General features: G+C 36.1%; 3 protein-coding genes across 5 annotated transcripts; all 3 read left to right on the forward strand.

Moving 5' to 3' along the window:
• The first annotated feature begins 2775 nt into the window (after positions 1-2775).
• LOC106434139 (uncharacterized protein At1g01500) lies at positions 2776-4287 on the forward strand. Of its 2 annotated transcripts, none has more exons than XM_013874965.3 (2): positions 2776-3607; positions 3695-4287. In XM_013874965.3, exons 1-2 carry the CDS (start codon positions 2897-2899, stop codon positions 3929-3931), a joined length of 948 nt encoding a protein of 315 aa, XP_013730419.2. In that variant the 5' UTR covers positions 2776-2896; the 3' UTR covers positions 3932-4287. The 2 variants fall into 2 exon arrangements, with proteins under 2 accessions (XP_013730419.2, XP_048597989.1); XM_048742032.1 differs by having other exon boundaries at positions 2776-3596; positions 3693-4287.
• Positions 4288-5537: 1250 nt separating this feature from the next.
• Positions 5538-8218, forward strand: LOC106434187 (probable serine/threonine-protein kinase At1g01540). Of its 2 annotated transcripts, XM_048742031.1 has the most exons (8): positions 5538-6365; positions 6547-6651; positions 6749-6871; positions 6985-7155; positions 7241-7370; positions 7459-7668; positions 7745-7757; positions 7797-8218. In XM_048742031.1, exons 1-8 carry the CDS (start codon positions 5812-5814, stop codon positions 7850-7852), a joined length of 1362 nt encoding a protein of 453 aa, XP_048597988.1. In that variant the 5' UTR covers positions 5538-5811; the 3' UTR covers positions 7853-8218. The 2 variants fall into 2 exon arrangements, with proteins under 2 accessions (XP_048597988.1, XP_013730478.2); XM_013875024.3 differs by having other exon boundaries at positions 5539-6365; positions 7745-8218.
• Positions 8219-10324: 2106 nt separating this feature from the next.
• LOC106434186 (ferric reduction oxidase 2) lies at positions 10325-14629 on the forward strand. The gene is made up of 8 exons (XM_048742033.1): positions 10325-10642; positions 10830-10932; positions 11019-11213; positions 11563-11797; positions 12613-12940; positions 13029-13272; positions 13375-14093; positions 14186-14629. Exons 1-8 carry the CDS (start codon positions 10429-10431, stop codon positions 14323-14325), a joined length of 2178 nt encoding a protein of 725 aa, XP_048597990.1. The 5' UTR covers positions 10325-10428; the 3' UTR covers positions 14326-14629.
• Positions 14630-14840: the final 211 nt, after the last annotated feature.

Genomic DNA, 14840 nt, shown 5'->3' on the forward strand with positions numbered 1-14840 from the left:
AGGGTTTAGGTTAGGTAGGGTTTAGGGTTAGTAGGGTTTAGGGTTAGGTAGGGTTTAGGGCTAGATATGATCTAGGTTTAGAAAGGTTTTAGGGTGAGGTAGGGTTTAGGTTAGGTAGAGTTTAGTGTTAAGTAGGGTTTAGGGTTAGTAGGATTTAGGGTTAGGTAGGGTTTAGGGTTAGTATGGTTTAGGGTTAGGTTTTAGGTAGGGTTTTAGGGTTAGGTAAGGTTTAGTGTTAGGTAGGGTTTAGGGTTAAATAGGGTTTAGGGTTAGGTAGGGTTTACGGTTAGATATGCTTAGGTAGTAGGAAGGGTTTAGGGATTAGGGTTAGGTTTATGTAGGGTTTAGGGTTAGATATGGTTAAGGTCTAGGTTTAGCTAGGGTTTAGGGTTAGGTAGAATTTAAAGTTTAGGTAATAGGAAAGGTTTAGCATTAGTTTAGGTTGGGTTTAGGGTTTGGTTTAGAATAATGCTTAGGATTATAGGATTTAAGTTTGTTTGTTTTTTTGTTTATGCATTTAATGGTGAGTCTTTCGGATAAAATTTTATATTAATATTATTGATTCATAATTTTTTTTTAAATGTTAAAAATTATAACGTATAAAATATAAAATTTTAGTGTATACATTATACATAGGTGAAAAAAAAATCATCAAAGTATTACTTTTTCTAAAAAAATTTGATGAAAACTTTTTTTTTGAAAAATAACTAGCCTAAAAATCAAAACAAATATGTTTATCTCTAACGATCAATAAAATTTAATTAACGGACTATCATGTTTGATTAGTATTCACACATTATATAATTACATTTAAATTACATAAATCATCATATATATAGTTTATCTAAAAGAGTGAAATAAATTTTATCTCAAATACTTTCCATCAAAAATTTTTAAAAAGAAAAGAAATAGAAAATAAAAGAAATGAGAAATTAGATATTAGTAGATCCATTAGAAAACCAAGCGAAGATAATTGTGAAATCAAAACGAACATGCTAATCTCTAACGATCAATAAGATATTGACAGGATACCATGTTTTATTAGTTTTCACACATTATACAATTACACTTAAGCTTAATATAATCAATCATGTAATACATAATTTCTCGAGAAACTTTAAAGAATACTTTTTATCAAAAACTTTTAAAAAAGAAAAAATAAAAAACTTTAGAAAAATATGATATTAATAGAGAGAGAGATAAGAGATCATACCAAGAGGCCGGTTTTGGTGAAGATTGCCGTCGCAGGTTGATGATGATGACCGTTGTTGTTCTTTGGGTACAGCTAAAGTTGGGACGAAACAATAAAAATTAAAAAGGTAAACATAAAATAATTTTTCATCAAAAACTTTTAAGAAAGGAAAATAAAAATTTTGGAAAAATATGATATTAGAAGAGAGAGAGAAGATAATAGATCATCATACCCAAAATAGCATCTCTTCTTCCTTGTCTGAAACCAAACATCTCTTCTTCCGTGTCTGAAACCAAACATCCAAAAACCCATGGATAAGCTCCTAAAGATTGAGCTTCAGTCACCTGGCTCTTTTTACTGATTTCAACATCACTGGATAAGCTCCTAAAGAGATTTGTGGCCAAAAAAAAGTATGAATATAAATGGTGAATCCATGAATCTAAGGACCAAATCTCAAGAATCTGTTCAACTTACAACAATGCACATTTTGAGGAAGGAGTGGTTTTGGGTTTTGATAGATAAGTCTAATGCACAAGTTTGTGTTTTTTGTTTCTCAGTAGTACAACCACTACCACACAAAAAACAAAAAATCATATATAAGTAAGAAAATAATGGATCATGCCTAAAGCGGTTTTACTGGATCATGCTTGTTTAACTATTCTATATGTGTTGATGGAATGATGTTTAACCATATAAGATAGCACATAACCCATTTGATATATCTTCTTAATCTAATACTATATATCATTATTATTTGAGTGATATATAAATCAAGTTATTCACTCAACATCTAAATTATTTACCAGGAAATTTATCAGGATATAATTGTGATACCACTCAAATTACCCTAATGAGTGAATTACTCTCTCAAATAAGATGTTCAATTGTAGTATTTAGGGATAAAATCTATAAGGAGTTAGGGAACCTATTAAATCTAGTAATTTATTAATTCTAAGTGTTTGTTGTTTTGTGGTTTAAATGTAAATAGCAATCGTAATTGAGCAAGTCTATTGCTCGACTAAAAAGATGATTGAGGATGTAATTTATTGGAAAGATATTAGATGCATGGTTTCTATTCAGGTGTTGGAGATTATAATCATATAGATGTCTATCAGTTGCATGCATGATATATTAGAGCTCAACCCTTGAACACAGTGCTCAGGGATGATAATGTTTCACTGGTTAACTACCTAGATTTTGGATCTCAACTGTCGTTTGTTGATTACAAGAAAGTGTCAATCGATGTTCTTATAGGGATATCGATCAATACACCTTTCACAAATATCGATCGATTGTCAGAAGACAATATATCTGATTTAAAAAATGTTTTTTATGACTTAATAAAAAAATGTTTAAAAAGATATTAGAGGATCATCATCTAGTTTAGTAGTAGTATATTAAAAGAAAAGAAAAAACTGATTAACAAAAAAAACTGACACACGTGGCGAGGAGTCTGAATAGTTATAATCTAGTCGGTTTCTCCTTTGACCCCTCCGTTTTTACCTCGTCTCCAATACAAATTTAACTTTGACCTTGTTTTACCTTCCAAAATATCTCAAACCCCAACAAAAAATAAAAGAGAAGTCAACCTAAAAACGAAATATATGTGTTCTCATATTCTCTGGTCATCAAGCGGAATAGAATTCTCACAATCTGAGCATCAAACTGATTCCGAATTCGATTTTGTTGAATTGATCGTTCTGGATGATGATTTCGATGGATAACAATCATCATCAGGGTACAACCAATTCACACCACATGAAATCCTCCTCCAGCGTCGCGCCGTCATCGGCGGCATCGATTACGCTGTCGCAGCAGTCGTCGTGGCTGGAGGTTCGGTTGTTCTACGTCCGCATCGCCCCGTGCGTCGTCGACAGCGTCCCTGACTCTCTCACCCTTCGCCACCCTCGCCGCGAAACCGGCGCTTCCCTCGAGGTCAACGGCGTTCGCATTCCTTCCTCCCAGACGGCGTCTCTTAAGCTCCGCCGCGACAGAGTCGACCGGGAGTCCTCGGAGGCGACCTACGTCAGCACCGAGACCGTGCGCGTCGCCGGATACGTGGATCTCGAGGTTTACGATGGCGAGGACATGGTCCTGTGCGGGAATCTAGATAGAATCGAAGGCGCGTGGAGTAACAACGGAACGGTGAGCGATCCCAAGACTGGATGGGGCTTGGATTGTTACATGGCTATGGGAGGAAACGGCTCTTCTTCTTCTTCCTCTGCGCTAGGCGTCTCCGTGGAGGTTTACATAGCTGGCTGCTGCGGGGGTGTTCCCGTGATCTTGACTAAGACCATTCAGGCGAGTCCAAGGAGGAAGGTGGCTAGGCACGTGACTCTCGACTCTATCCCTGAGGACGAGGAAGTTGACAAAGACCACCACGTTTTTGCCACTGGTGATGGACGGAAACTACATGTATGCTTCGGATTTACCACTTTTTTTCTGATTGATTGATGGTTAGTCCAAGCTTTGTTCTTATCTTGTTTGTTGTTTGATGATTAGATCCTGGAAGAATCAGAAGTTGACGATGAGTCTGAAATGAAAGTGGGACAGAGTTACTACTACTACCCTGAAGGGATGTACGTGGATGAGGATGGTCAACTCTCTTGGTTCAATGCAGGTGTCAGAGTTGGAGTTGGGATAGGCCTTGGGATGTGTCTTGGTGTTGGCATTGGTGTTGGATTGCTCATGCGTTCTTATCAAGCTACTACTAGTAACCTTCGTAGGAGGTTCTTCTGATCTGATCATCACCTACCATCTACTCAGAAGCCCACGCAGAGACAATCTCAGGGCTCTATGAATGATAATGGTAACTCCTAACTGTGGGTTATAGAAAGGGGATAGAATTTTGGTAGATAGATGTAAAGAGTTCTTTTCGTTTTTCATCGCTTATGTCCTTCTTGTGAGTGTATATGGTCGGCTTTAGTTGCACAAGACAGAGTTCCCCACAGCTTATCTCGACTCTTCAGTCAATGCTTTTGTTCTCTCAAATCTATGTGTTATGTTGTTACTTTTGTGTAGAAAGAGATTCATGTTGTTGTGGCTGCCAAATTCTCAAGGATTGGATTCAGACCAAATATATATGCCTTTTCTTCCTTTAACCTGAAAAATAAAAAAAGTTAATTTGTTTTAAGGACCTTTAAAACACCTCCATTGGTTTAGTATCTAAGATGGGTTCTAAATCAACAAATAAAACTAATATTTTTGTAAGTTTAGTTATGTAGCTAATTTTAATGTTTAAAAGAAACTTAAACTAGTCACATATTAACATGTGTTATCAACTTATCATAATATTTTGAGAACTTTTGTTACTTCTTTTCCTAATTTTCCTAATTTTTCTTTTTAATTATTAGTAAGTATCTATGGTTGGAGGTGCTCTAAGTTATGACTATGAATGAATTTACACAAAATAACTTGTTAGCTCATATTTTCAATATTCCTATATCTTACCTTCTCATATAGAAATGGAATATATAGTTCCCCACAATTTTTTTGTCTATCTTTGTTATCTTTTCAATACCTCTAATCCATTTCTATACTTTCATAATCATTCTTGTCATTGTTTAGTTATTTATGTACTTATTTTTATGATTTTGAAAAGTAATTCTCATAAATATATGTAAATTATAGTACTTGTTTTCATAAAGCATATTATTTAACTTGACTTTTTAGAATATAAATAGCTTCAGTTTCCAATAAAAGACTGATGTCATTATTTTGTCCATCTTTGGACCTGTGATCAGCCCATGAGGCCATGATTGAAGTATTCCCATAGCCATGTGTATGATTCTCGGCTTCTTATCGTGGGAATTGGATTGGGTCTTGGTAACACATGTGCTAATTTTCAGTTTCTAACAAAACATGAAAGTAACAATTAGATCAGCCTTAGTATAGAAAAGCTACTAAGTGATTTAGAAATTCTAAGAAGTCATTGACTTGTTGGAATATTAATTTATTGTAGTTTCTTACATTACTTGGTTGGCATGAATAATTGAATATGATATAGCGATAATGCGTTCTCTTTCAGCCCCACCACCTAAACCCTTATCAGGAGGAAACCTAAAATATTTAGAGACCACACTAAAGATACTTTTTTTCTTACAAACAAACAAATAATGAAGCTTAAGGTCAGACAGCAAAAGAAAAGAGTTTAGAAGTAAATTCAGTTTGAGTGACAAAAAAAAATAAAAAAAAATTCAGGTCACTATCCCTCCCTCCCTCCGTCATGTCATCATTGATTAATTACCTAAAAACCACTGGGAAACTACAAATGCAATCTTTGACTTACACGAGAAACAAGGACAAAATCGTCGTTTCATCTAACCATCACTCAAACCTTCGGACAGAAACTCGAAAGACAGCTCATTCCACACAGACACAGAAACAGATCACTTGAAAGCCTTTGTTTAAATTCCTTGTTTTTTCTTTTAATTTAAATTATTATTATCTTCTTTTTTTTTTTTTTCGTTGGTTTGTGCTCGACTCTCCTTGCTATCGATTCAACACTCGACAACAAGCATAGATTCAGGCCGGAGTTTGTCTGACTTAATTCGCCGGGAAGTTCGTGTCTTACCCCGGCAAGAAATGCGAGTGAAAGCAAAAGAAAAAGTAGAGTTAGGATGTCCATGTACGATGCTGCTTTCCTCAACACAGAGCTTTCGAAACCGACGTCCATCTTCGGCCTCCGGCTATGGGTCGTTATCGGAATCTTGCTCGGATCTCTAATCGTCATCGCTCTCTTCCTTCTCTCCCTCTGCCTAACCTCTCGCCGCAAAAATCGCAAGCCGAGAGCCGGTTCCGCTTCCGCCGGCGTAGCTACGCCGCCGATATCCAAGGAGATAAAAGAGATCGTTCAGGCGCCGGCGCCGGGGGAGATCCAGGTGGATATAGGGAAGGTGGAGCACAGAGTGGTGTTCTCAGGTCGAGTGTCGAGTGGGGAGAGTAGAGGAACCGCGAGTGCCAGCGAGACGGCGTCGTTTTCGGGGAGCGGAAACGTTGGACCGGAGGTGTCGCATCTCGGGTGGGGACGGTGGTACACTCTGAGAGAGCTCGAGGCGGCCACGAATGGGCTGTGTGAAGAGAATGTGATCGGAGAAGGTGGTTACGGGATTGTGTATCGTGGGGTTTTAAACGATGGTACTAAAGTCGCCGTCAAGAACTTGCTTAATAACAGGTCATTCATTACTCTCGAATTACAATCCAAAGCTTGATCCTTTCCTCAGTTTCTAGATTAGGATTATTGAATTATATGTATATAGATTATGTCATGTGTGTCTGTACTAGAATATGCTTTTGGAATTTGATCTCCATCAACTGTTAAAAGTTTTAAGTTGGTGTGTCTTTTTAACTTACAGGGGACAGGCAGAGAAGGAATTCAAAGTAGAAGTGGAAGTGATTGGGCGTGTACGGCACAAGAATCTTGTCAGGCTTTTGGGTTATTGCGTTGAAGGTGCTTACAGGTAAATGTTGATGCTCATTTTTCCTTCTTTTTTTTTTAATTTGGGAAGAAAGCAATGTTGTGATCTAATAATGTGTGAGTTGTCTCTACAACAAAAGGATGCTGGTGTATGACTTTGTGGATAATGGCAATTTGGAGCAATGGATTCACGGTGACGTTGGCGATGTTAGCCCTCTTTCTTGGGATATCCGTATCAACATTATACTCGGGATGGCTAAAGGGTAACAACTTAAATAGATTCCACTATGTTTTTTTTCTTTTTTTGAAACAGATTCCACTATGTTTGTTATTACTCTATCTTTGTTAAACAATGTAAACCTTTTGGTATATATAGATTGGCGTATCTACACGAGGGTCTAGAACCAAAAGTGGTTCATCGGGATATAAAATCGAGCAATATATTGCTTGATCGCCAATGGAATGCTAAGGTTTCGGATTTTGGACTTGCTAAGCTCTTGGGTTCCGACAGCAGTTATGTGACCACCCGTGTCATGGGAACCTTCGGGTAAAACTCTCTCTCTCCTGAATCATCATTCTATAAAAGCCTTTATAAATCTGAATCTTTAGGAAACAACTTTGTACTTGTTCAGTTATGTAGCACCGGAATATGCATGCACCGGAATGTTAAACGAGAAGAGTGACATCTACAGCTTTGGAATATTAATCATGGAAATAATCACCGGAAGAAAGCCTGTTGATTATAGTCGCCCTCAAGGAGAGGTATCTTTAGTTTGATTTTTAGACCAGCCTTGTTTGTATTCCCTCTTATGTTTTATACATAATTATCTTTGTTATGTTTGGTTTACAGACAAATCTAGTGGAGTGGCTGAAAACAATGGTAGGAAACCGAAGATCAGAAGAAGTGGTTGATCCCAAAATAGCCGAACCACCATCTTCAAAGGCTCTTAAACGAGTGTTGCTCGTTGCTTTGCGTTGTGTGGATCCAGATGCAAACAAGAGACCTAAAATGGGACATATCATACATATGCTTGAAGCTGAAGACTCACTCTATCGCGATGTAACCATTTTTTGCCTTTACATTGTCTTTATGAGTTAAAATAATTGTCTAATGGTGAGACGATGTTTTGTTGCAGGAACGCCGAACAACGAGGGACCATGGAACCACCCGCGATAAGCAAGAGACAGCGGCTACTGAAAGCGGGGAGAGCGGTTCACGGCATCACCAGCAAAAGCTAAGATGAAAAAAAAGTCAGCAAGTGATTTTTGCTTCTCACACGACCATTCTATTTGCATTGATTCTTATTATTATTGTGTCAATTACATAATATTTTCATTCTTGGGCTCTCGAGTCTTTTTGCCTTTGCGTTTTTACGGTTTCCCACAAAGATCATTAAAGTCCCAAATGGGCAGTACAAGTGATTATCGAAGCCCAATTCCCTACATTAATCCTTATACGCTACCCAAGAGCCATGTAAAAGAGGTAAAAACACGTGTAACTATATCAACCACTTGGAGATTGTCGATGTGTGTTGATACCCTTCGGTGTATATTGGAGATTGTCCATGTGTGCTAATTCATTAAAGTTCTTAATGCTCTTTTTTATTGTTTTTGTTTGTTGGTTCTGTCGGTAATTTATTTCTTGTGTCCAACATATACTCCAATTTATACCCAGTGCACTTAATTGTAAGTGAATAAATAAACTTGTGAAAAACTTAAACTGTTAATTGTTAGTGAATAAACAAATTTATGAAAACAACCAGAATCGAGTTAAACTGTTTACCGAAACCTCATGTCATGTGTCTTATATTTTTTTGTATAGTTTCTGTAGTAGACCAAAAAATAAAATTTCCACCCCACCATAGATAAGTTATAGCTATTCGGAATTTGACTCGAAAGTTTTAAAATGTACAATATATAACGAATTCGAATTTAAAAATGCATATACACAAAAGTCAAAACTTGGTGTAATGTAAAGTGATGTAATGATGATGGAGGAAGAAGAAAGAATATGAATGGGAATGGGCCTGATTCATCTTTTCCTCGTTGGCTTTAAAATGCACATTCCTTTTTTTGACACGCGTGAGATTCGTGGGCGGTGAAAGACAATGACACACATAAGTCGACATATAACTCGTGTCCATTCCGCACGTATGTACCGGCACGAACTCGGTGAACCTACCAGAACCGAACACGAACCAGCTTCTTTACAACCATCCAATTTGGGGTATCATATCTTTTTATCTCTAGCAAGTAGCAAGCACTTCTGAGTTCTTGTTTTATGTTACCTTTTTAGTAATTATTGAGACAATTTTTTTAAATAGTCTTTTTAAAAATTTTGTCAAAAATTTAATTTTTTTTTAATTTAAAACTTTATCTTCAAAATTTCACCATTTAACTATAAATTCTATGTCTAAATTAGTTAATCCTAGAATATAAATATATTTTTATTTTTTAATAAACCTATTTTGATTATTTTTCTTCCTTAAGATCCATTTTTATGATAATCTTTTTTTTTTTAAATAGTTATACCAGAAAATTTCTCTAATTATTGCGTCACAGTTACATGTAATGTGTATATATAGAGTTTTTAACCATATAATGGTGGGTTAGTGGTATCCGATAGAATTAAGCGTCAAGCTGTTTGGCTGCGCATTCCTGGGTTTGATTCTCCCTAAACCCTACATGACCACATAATGCTTTACGCCACTTAAAAATATTAGCGCCGACTGGCTCCGGATCAGGAGTGACTACGGATTGCAGAAAAATTATAAGAGCGACTACGGACTGCAGAACATCCTTGTTAAAAAACATATATATATATATATATATATATAAAGTTTTTGGCACTAACTATGGGGCTTTTTGACCCATATAGCTTAGTATTTAATTTACTTGTTATATATATATATATATATATATATATATATATATATATATTATCTTACTTAAAACGAAAATCTAATGTCATACTTGAAATGTATCCTTTTTTTTCTGAAAGAGCTTGAGATGTACTTGGACAGGTTTTAACCAATCAACACCTTAATTAGAATAGTTAATTATCAAATAGGCTATGAGCAATAAAAGGTAGCATGGTGCTTGGCTTCTTCTTCCTCAAGTCAGAGTCTTCTATTATAATTTTATAGTGTCCATGTAGGCTTATATCCCTACCTTGCCATTGAAACAACATAAATTGTAATCATATTCCTATAGCTGAACTAAATTGTTTGAGATCGGGAGGATGTACACACGAAGATCTTGATTGTTCATGCATAATTTACTTTACCATATAGAATTTTGAGAAGTATTTTTTTAGATGCGGTAATGTAATTTAGCCACCAGTGGTTCAATACAGATTTGAATATAGTTGTAATCCAACTAAACAAAATGTTTGGTTTCAAAAACTTGGTTACAATTTATATTTACGTACTACGTGTCACAACTTTCTGTCCAACTTATCGTACGTTGCACATACCGTATATTCAATTTCTTGTTGTGTACATATAGTATATTCAAATATAAAGAGAAATCGATTTTATTCCTTCATACCCTTTTCTACGCCATCTCGACCTTAAAGAAAACAAATGGATGAAAAATAATGAATGAAAACAAAAAACAAGATCCATGGGGAGAGTCACATGCATGGAGCATGCAACTAGCTTACTTCATCTAATTCCCACTCAAAATTTTCTCTTTATATATATACTTTCTCTAAGCTCCTACCATCACAACAAGCTAGCTGGTCCTTCTCACTAAAGCGATCATATCTCTTAAAATCATAGGACAGAGAGAGAGAAAAAAAAAAGAGGAGAGAAAGAGGATGGAGATCACTAAAAGCAATAATGGTGGTTCGAGCCCATCTGCGGGAGAAGAGTTTAAGGGTATGATTAAGGGAGTGAGTAAGTTCTTCATGATGGTTGTTTTCCTTGGAACTATCATGCTTTGGATCATGATGCCAACACTTACCTATCGCAACAAGTGGCTTCCTTATATGCGTTTAAAGTTTGGAGCATCAACTTATTTTGGTTCCTCAGGTTTGTAAGATCAAATAATAAATGGATTTACTACACCAGCCATTAATCATTATTTTGCTCTCATTAACTCATACTTTTCTAGGATCCTCCGATGGTTATAAACATAAATGTTTGTGTTTAGTAATCTTTTCTTTTTAATTGTTTAAAACAAGTAATTTTTCTTAATATTCTTCTTTTTGCATTACAGGGACGACACTTTTCATGTATATGTTCCCAATGGTCGTGGTAGCTTGTTTAGGATGTGTCTATCTTCACTTCAAGAAACGAAAGAATCCACACCATATCGTTAGGTATAAAATTCGCCGATTCGGTGTCGACGGAACAATTGTATACCTTTCATCATTCTTCTGACAATTTGTTTCTCTGTATAATAAAGGGAGACGAATGGAGGAGTGTTGAGTGCACTGAGAAAGCCAATGTTAGTGAAGGGACCATTGGGGATAGTCTCAGCGACTGAGATCATGTTCTTGGCTATGTTTGTGGCTCTTCTTCTTTGGAGCTTTATCACTTACTTGCGCAATAACTTTGCCACTATCACTCCTCGATCAGCCGCCGCACATGGCGAATCTTTGTAAGCATTTCTTTCTTCTTTCGCTATCAACCATACAAAATATAATATATGGTTATGTTATGATTATATCTGATTCGTTTATTTTATGTATATCTGATTTTTTTTTATTATTATAGAAAATCTATGCCAAAACAAATGAATATAATTATACTGATTACTAAAATACTATTAGTCTATTATATCATGGTTAATTCATGGTTCATCACATGATAAATTTGCATAATAATTTTTTTTTTGCATAATAACTTTACTAAATCATTTTGATCAAATAAAGTTTTAATAGATCAAGAGAACTATATAGACAGTTTAGTATGTTTTCAAAAGTTGAGAAAATTTTGATGAATTAAAGGTGGCAAGCCAAGCTGGAGTCAGCGGCCTTAAGGATAGGGCTGATTGGAAACATATGTTTAGCATTTTTGTTCTTACCGGTGGCACGTGGGTCGTCTTTGCTACCGGCGGTGGGACTTACGTCGGAGTCAAGCATCAAATACCATATTTGGCTCGGCCATATGGTCCTAGCCATTTTCACCGTTCATGGTCTATGTTACGTCATCTATTGGGTCTCTATGCATGAAACCTCTCAGGTATATTTTTGGTTTATTTAAGTAGCAAAAAAACAAAAACCAGGTTAATATATGGATTCGATTTTGGCTCGGCCTAATATTTCAGTAATTGGGTCCCCGCCTCTAGATACGAAGACAAAGTCCAAACTAATATACCATGCCCGGTCAACGTCACTCCGAATAGAGCACCTTCCATACGAATGAAGTTCTTTTTATAATTATAATTAAATAGTACTTCTTCCGTTTTTATTTAAATGAAGTTTTGAAAAAAAAATTTAGTTTCAATATAGCTGACGTTTTACTGAAAACAATAAAAAAATAAGCGATAAAAAACTATATTTACCCATATTTACTTTACTTCAAATGATTTACAATACATGATCTCAATTAATAAAGAATGGTAGAAAATGAATTATACTAAGTGTTTTAATTTGTGTGAAATTTTTACGACGTCATTTAAAAGAAAACAGAGAGTATTATATTGCGGTCAAATGTTTAATATTGGGTCTTCACATGGGATGAATGTTAAGCAATTAATATTCGTTTGATTCAAAAACAAAAGAAAAATAATGAAGCTCGCATTTCAAGGTGGAAACTTTAGGATAAGTGTTCATCCTAAGAAAATCGTATACGACTTTTACGATCTGATTAATATAATTTAATGTCATTTTTATGTGCTTTTATAAACGCTGACAAAAAAAGTGTGTTTTATAAACCGAAAGAATCTCATTGAAGTAAATCCAGTGATTTCTTTTTGTCAACCTTGTACGTATTTCATTTCACTTTATACTTGGTAGTAAATAATAAAACTGCCGTTGAATTAATTAATGGCGCAGATGCTCATGTGGGATACAAAAGATATCTCGAATTTAGCGGGAGAGATATCACTAGTGGCCGGACTTCTGATGTGGGCCACCACATTTCCGGCGATAAGGAGGAGATTCTTTGAAGTCTTCTTCTACACTCACTATCTCTACATCGTCTTCATGCTTTTCTTCGTCCTCCACGTCGGCATAACATTTTCATTCATCGCTTTACCTGGCTTCTACATCTTCATGGTCGACCGTTTCCTTAGGTTTCTTCAGTCACGTGACAACATCCGTGTCCTCTCTGCTCGGATTCTCCCTTCCCACACAATCGAGCTCACTTTCTCCAAAAACCCTAGTGAGTTCTCAAAATTTTACAACTTCTTATAATTGTGATTGTGATTCAAATAGTTTATAAATAGCTATAATGTTCCTTTATTAAACAGGTTTGGTTTATAGTCCGACGAGCATATTGTTTGTGAACATACCGAGCATTTCGAAGTTGCAATGGCATCCATTTACGATTACTTCAAGCAGCAAACTCGAACCAGAGAAGCTAAGTGTTGTGATCAAGAGCGAAGGCAAATGGTCAACTAAGCTTTATCAGAGGCTTTCTTCTTCTGATGAGATCGACCACCTCGCTGTTTCTGTCGAGGGTCCTTACGGTCCTGCTTCCACTGATTTCTTAAGGTATACTATCTCAAAGACACAATAATAGTTTGATTGCTTGCGTCTCAAGAAACATTGATATATCAACTCAACGTTATTTTTGTTTTCTTGGGGGTGGTCTAGGCATGAAGGTCTGGTTATGGTGAGCGGAGGAAGCGGGATAACTCCATTTATCTCGGTCATCCGTGATATGATCGCAACAAGCCAAAACCAAAAATGCAAAATCCCCAAAATCACTCTGATTTGCGCTTTTAAGAAGTCTTCAGAAATCTCCATGCTTGATCTTGTCTTGCCATTATCCGGTCTCCAAACACAACTATCATCGGACATAAACATCAAAATCGAAGCCTTCATAACCCGAGAGAAAGAACCAAGAAGCGAAGCTCCCACGGAGAAAATCAAAACTCTATGGTTTAAACCAAGTCTTTCAGACCAGCCCATCTCATCAATCCTCGGACCAAACTCATGGCTATGGCTCGGCGGAATTATCTCATCCTCGTTCTTGATCTTCTTGATAATTATCGGTATCATCACTAGGTATTACATTTACCCGATCGACCACAACACCAACAAGATCTACTCACTGACTTCAAAAAACATCATATACATCTTAGTCATCTGTGTGAGCATCATGGCGACTTCAAGTGCAGCTATGTTTTGGAACAAGAAGAACAAGTACGGAAACATCGAAAATAAACAGGTTCAGAACGTCGACGTTCCGTCTCCAACGTCTTCTCCAACCTCATGTGGTAACAATTCCTTGAGAGAAATCGAAAGTTCCCCACAAGAATCGCTCCTACAGTGCACCAACCTGCATTATGGAGAAAGACCTAACCTAACGAGTAATATATACATTACCCTTTCTCCACATCTATACGTATCCGAGTATATATTTTGTTATTCTAATTAGGTGTTTGTTGGTGTCTATGAACAGAACTTCTACTTGACGTGGAAGGTTCGAGTGTGGGAGTTCTTGTGTGTGGTCCGAGGAAGATGAGACAAAATGTTGCGAAGATATGTTCCTCTGGTTTGGCTAAGAATCTCCATTTTGAATCTATCAGTTTCAGCTGGTGAGTGGTTAATTATCACGTAGAACACACTGTTTTTCATCTGTCGTGGAAGTTGCTTGGATTGCAAGTTAATAAGGGGTCCTGTGATCTGACCTATATCTTTCTGTGCTTGTTACATTTGACTTTTTCCAGTTCTTGTTTTTCTCCTTTAGGAATATTTAGTGTGAAAATCCCCCAAAGTTACCCTAAACCCTTGTGTTTCTAATCCTTACGCACGTTTCGTTATGTTACAATCTCGATCACGAATTGAGGCATGAAGCTTTTGTAAATTGTAAATGCTGAAAATAATAAAAATCCTTTTTGTCATATAAGATATGTATAGTTCTATCTCTCTTTCTTATTTCATTCAGACTCCTATAGATATTTTATTTCGTTGACCTGTTGTTAAAACAGTTATTTTGACTTCACGTATATGAAGTGAGATTTTTCCCAATGGTTAATTATACAAGGAATAAAATCGAAGGCAAAAGAAAAGTAGAATTATGGTATGATATAAAAATTATATATTTGTAACTAATA

The sequence above is a fragment of the Brassica napus genome, chromosome A9 (assembly GCF_020379485.1).
Source record: "Brassica napus cultivar Da-Ae chromosome A9, Da-Ae, whole genome shotgun sequence".
NCBI classification, from domain to species: domain Eukaryota; kingdom Viridiplantae; phylum Streptophyta; class Magnoliopsida; order Brassicales; family Brassicaceae; genus Brassica; species Brassica napus.

Coding starts and splice junctions, on each gene's coding strand:
- LOC106434139 (XM_013874965.3), top strand. CDS start 2,897: ATGATGATTTCGATGGATAACAATCATCATCAGGGTACAACCAATTCA. Junction 3,608..3,694: donor GTGATGGACGGAAACTACAT/GTATGCTTCGGA, acceptor TTTGATGATTAG/ATCCTGGAAGAATCAGAAGT.
- LOC106434187 (XM_013875024.3), top strand. CDS start 5,812: ATGTCCATGTACGATGCTGCTTTCCTCAACACAGAGCTTTCGAAACCG. Junction 7,156..7,240: donor CGTGTCATGGGAACCTTCGG/GTAAAACTCTCT, acceptor GTACTTGTTCAG/TTATGTAGCACCGGAATATG. Junction 7,371..7,458: donor ATAGTCGCCCTCAAGGAGAG/GTATCTTTAGTT, acceptor TTTGGTTTACAG/ACAAATCTAGTGGAGTGGCT.
- LOC106434186 (XM_048742033.1), top strand. CDS start 10,429: ATGGAGATCACTAAAAGCAATAATGGTGGTTCGAGCCCATCTGCGGGA. Junction 10,643..10,829: donor AACTTATTTTGGTTCCTCAG/GTTTGTAAGATC, acceptor TTTGCATTACAG/GGACGACACTTTTCATGTAT. Junction 11,798..12,612: donor CTATGCATGAAACCTCTCAG/GTATATTTTTGG, acceptor TTAATGGCGCAG/ATGCTCATGTGGGATACAAA.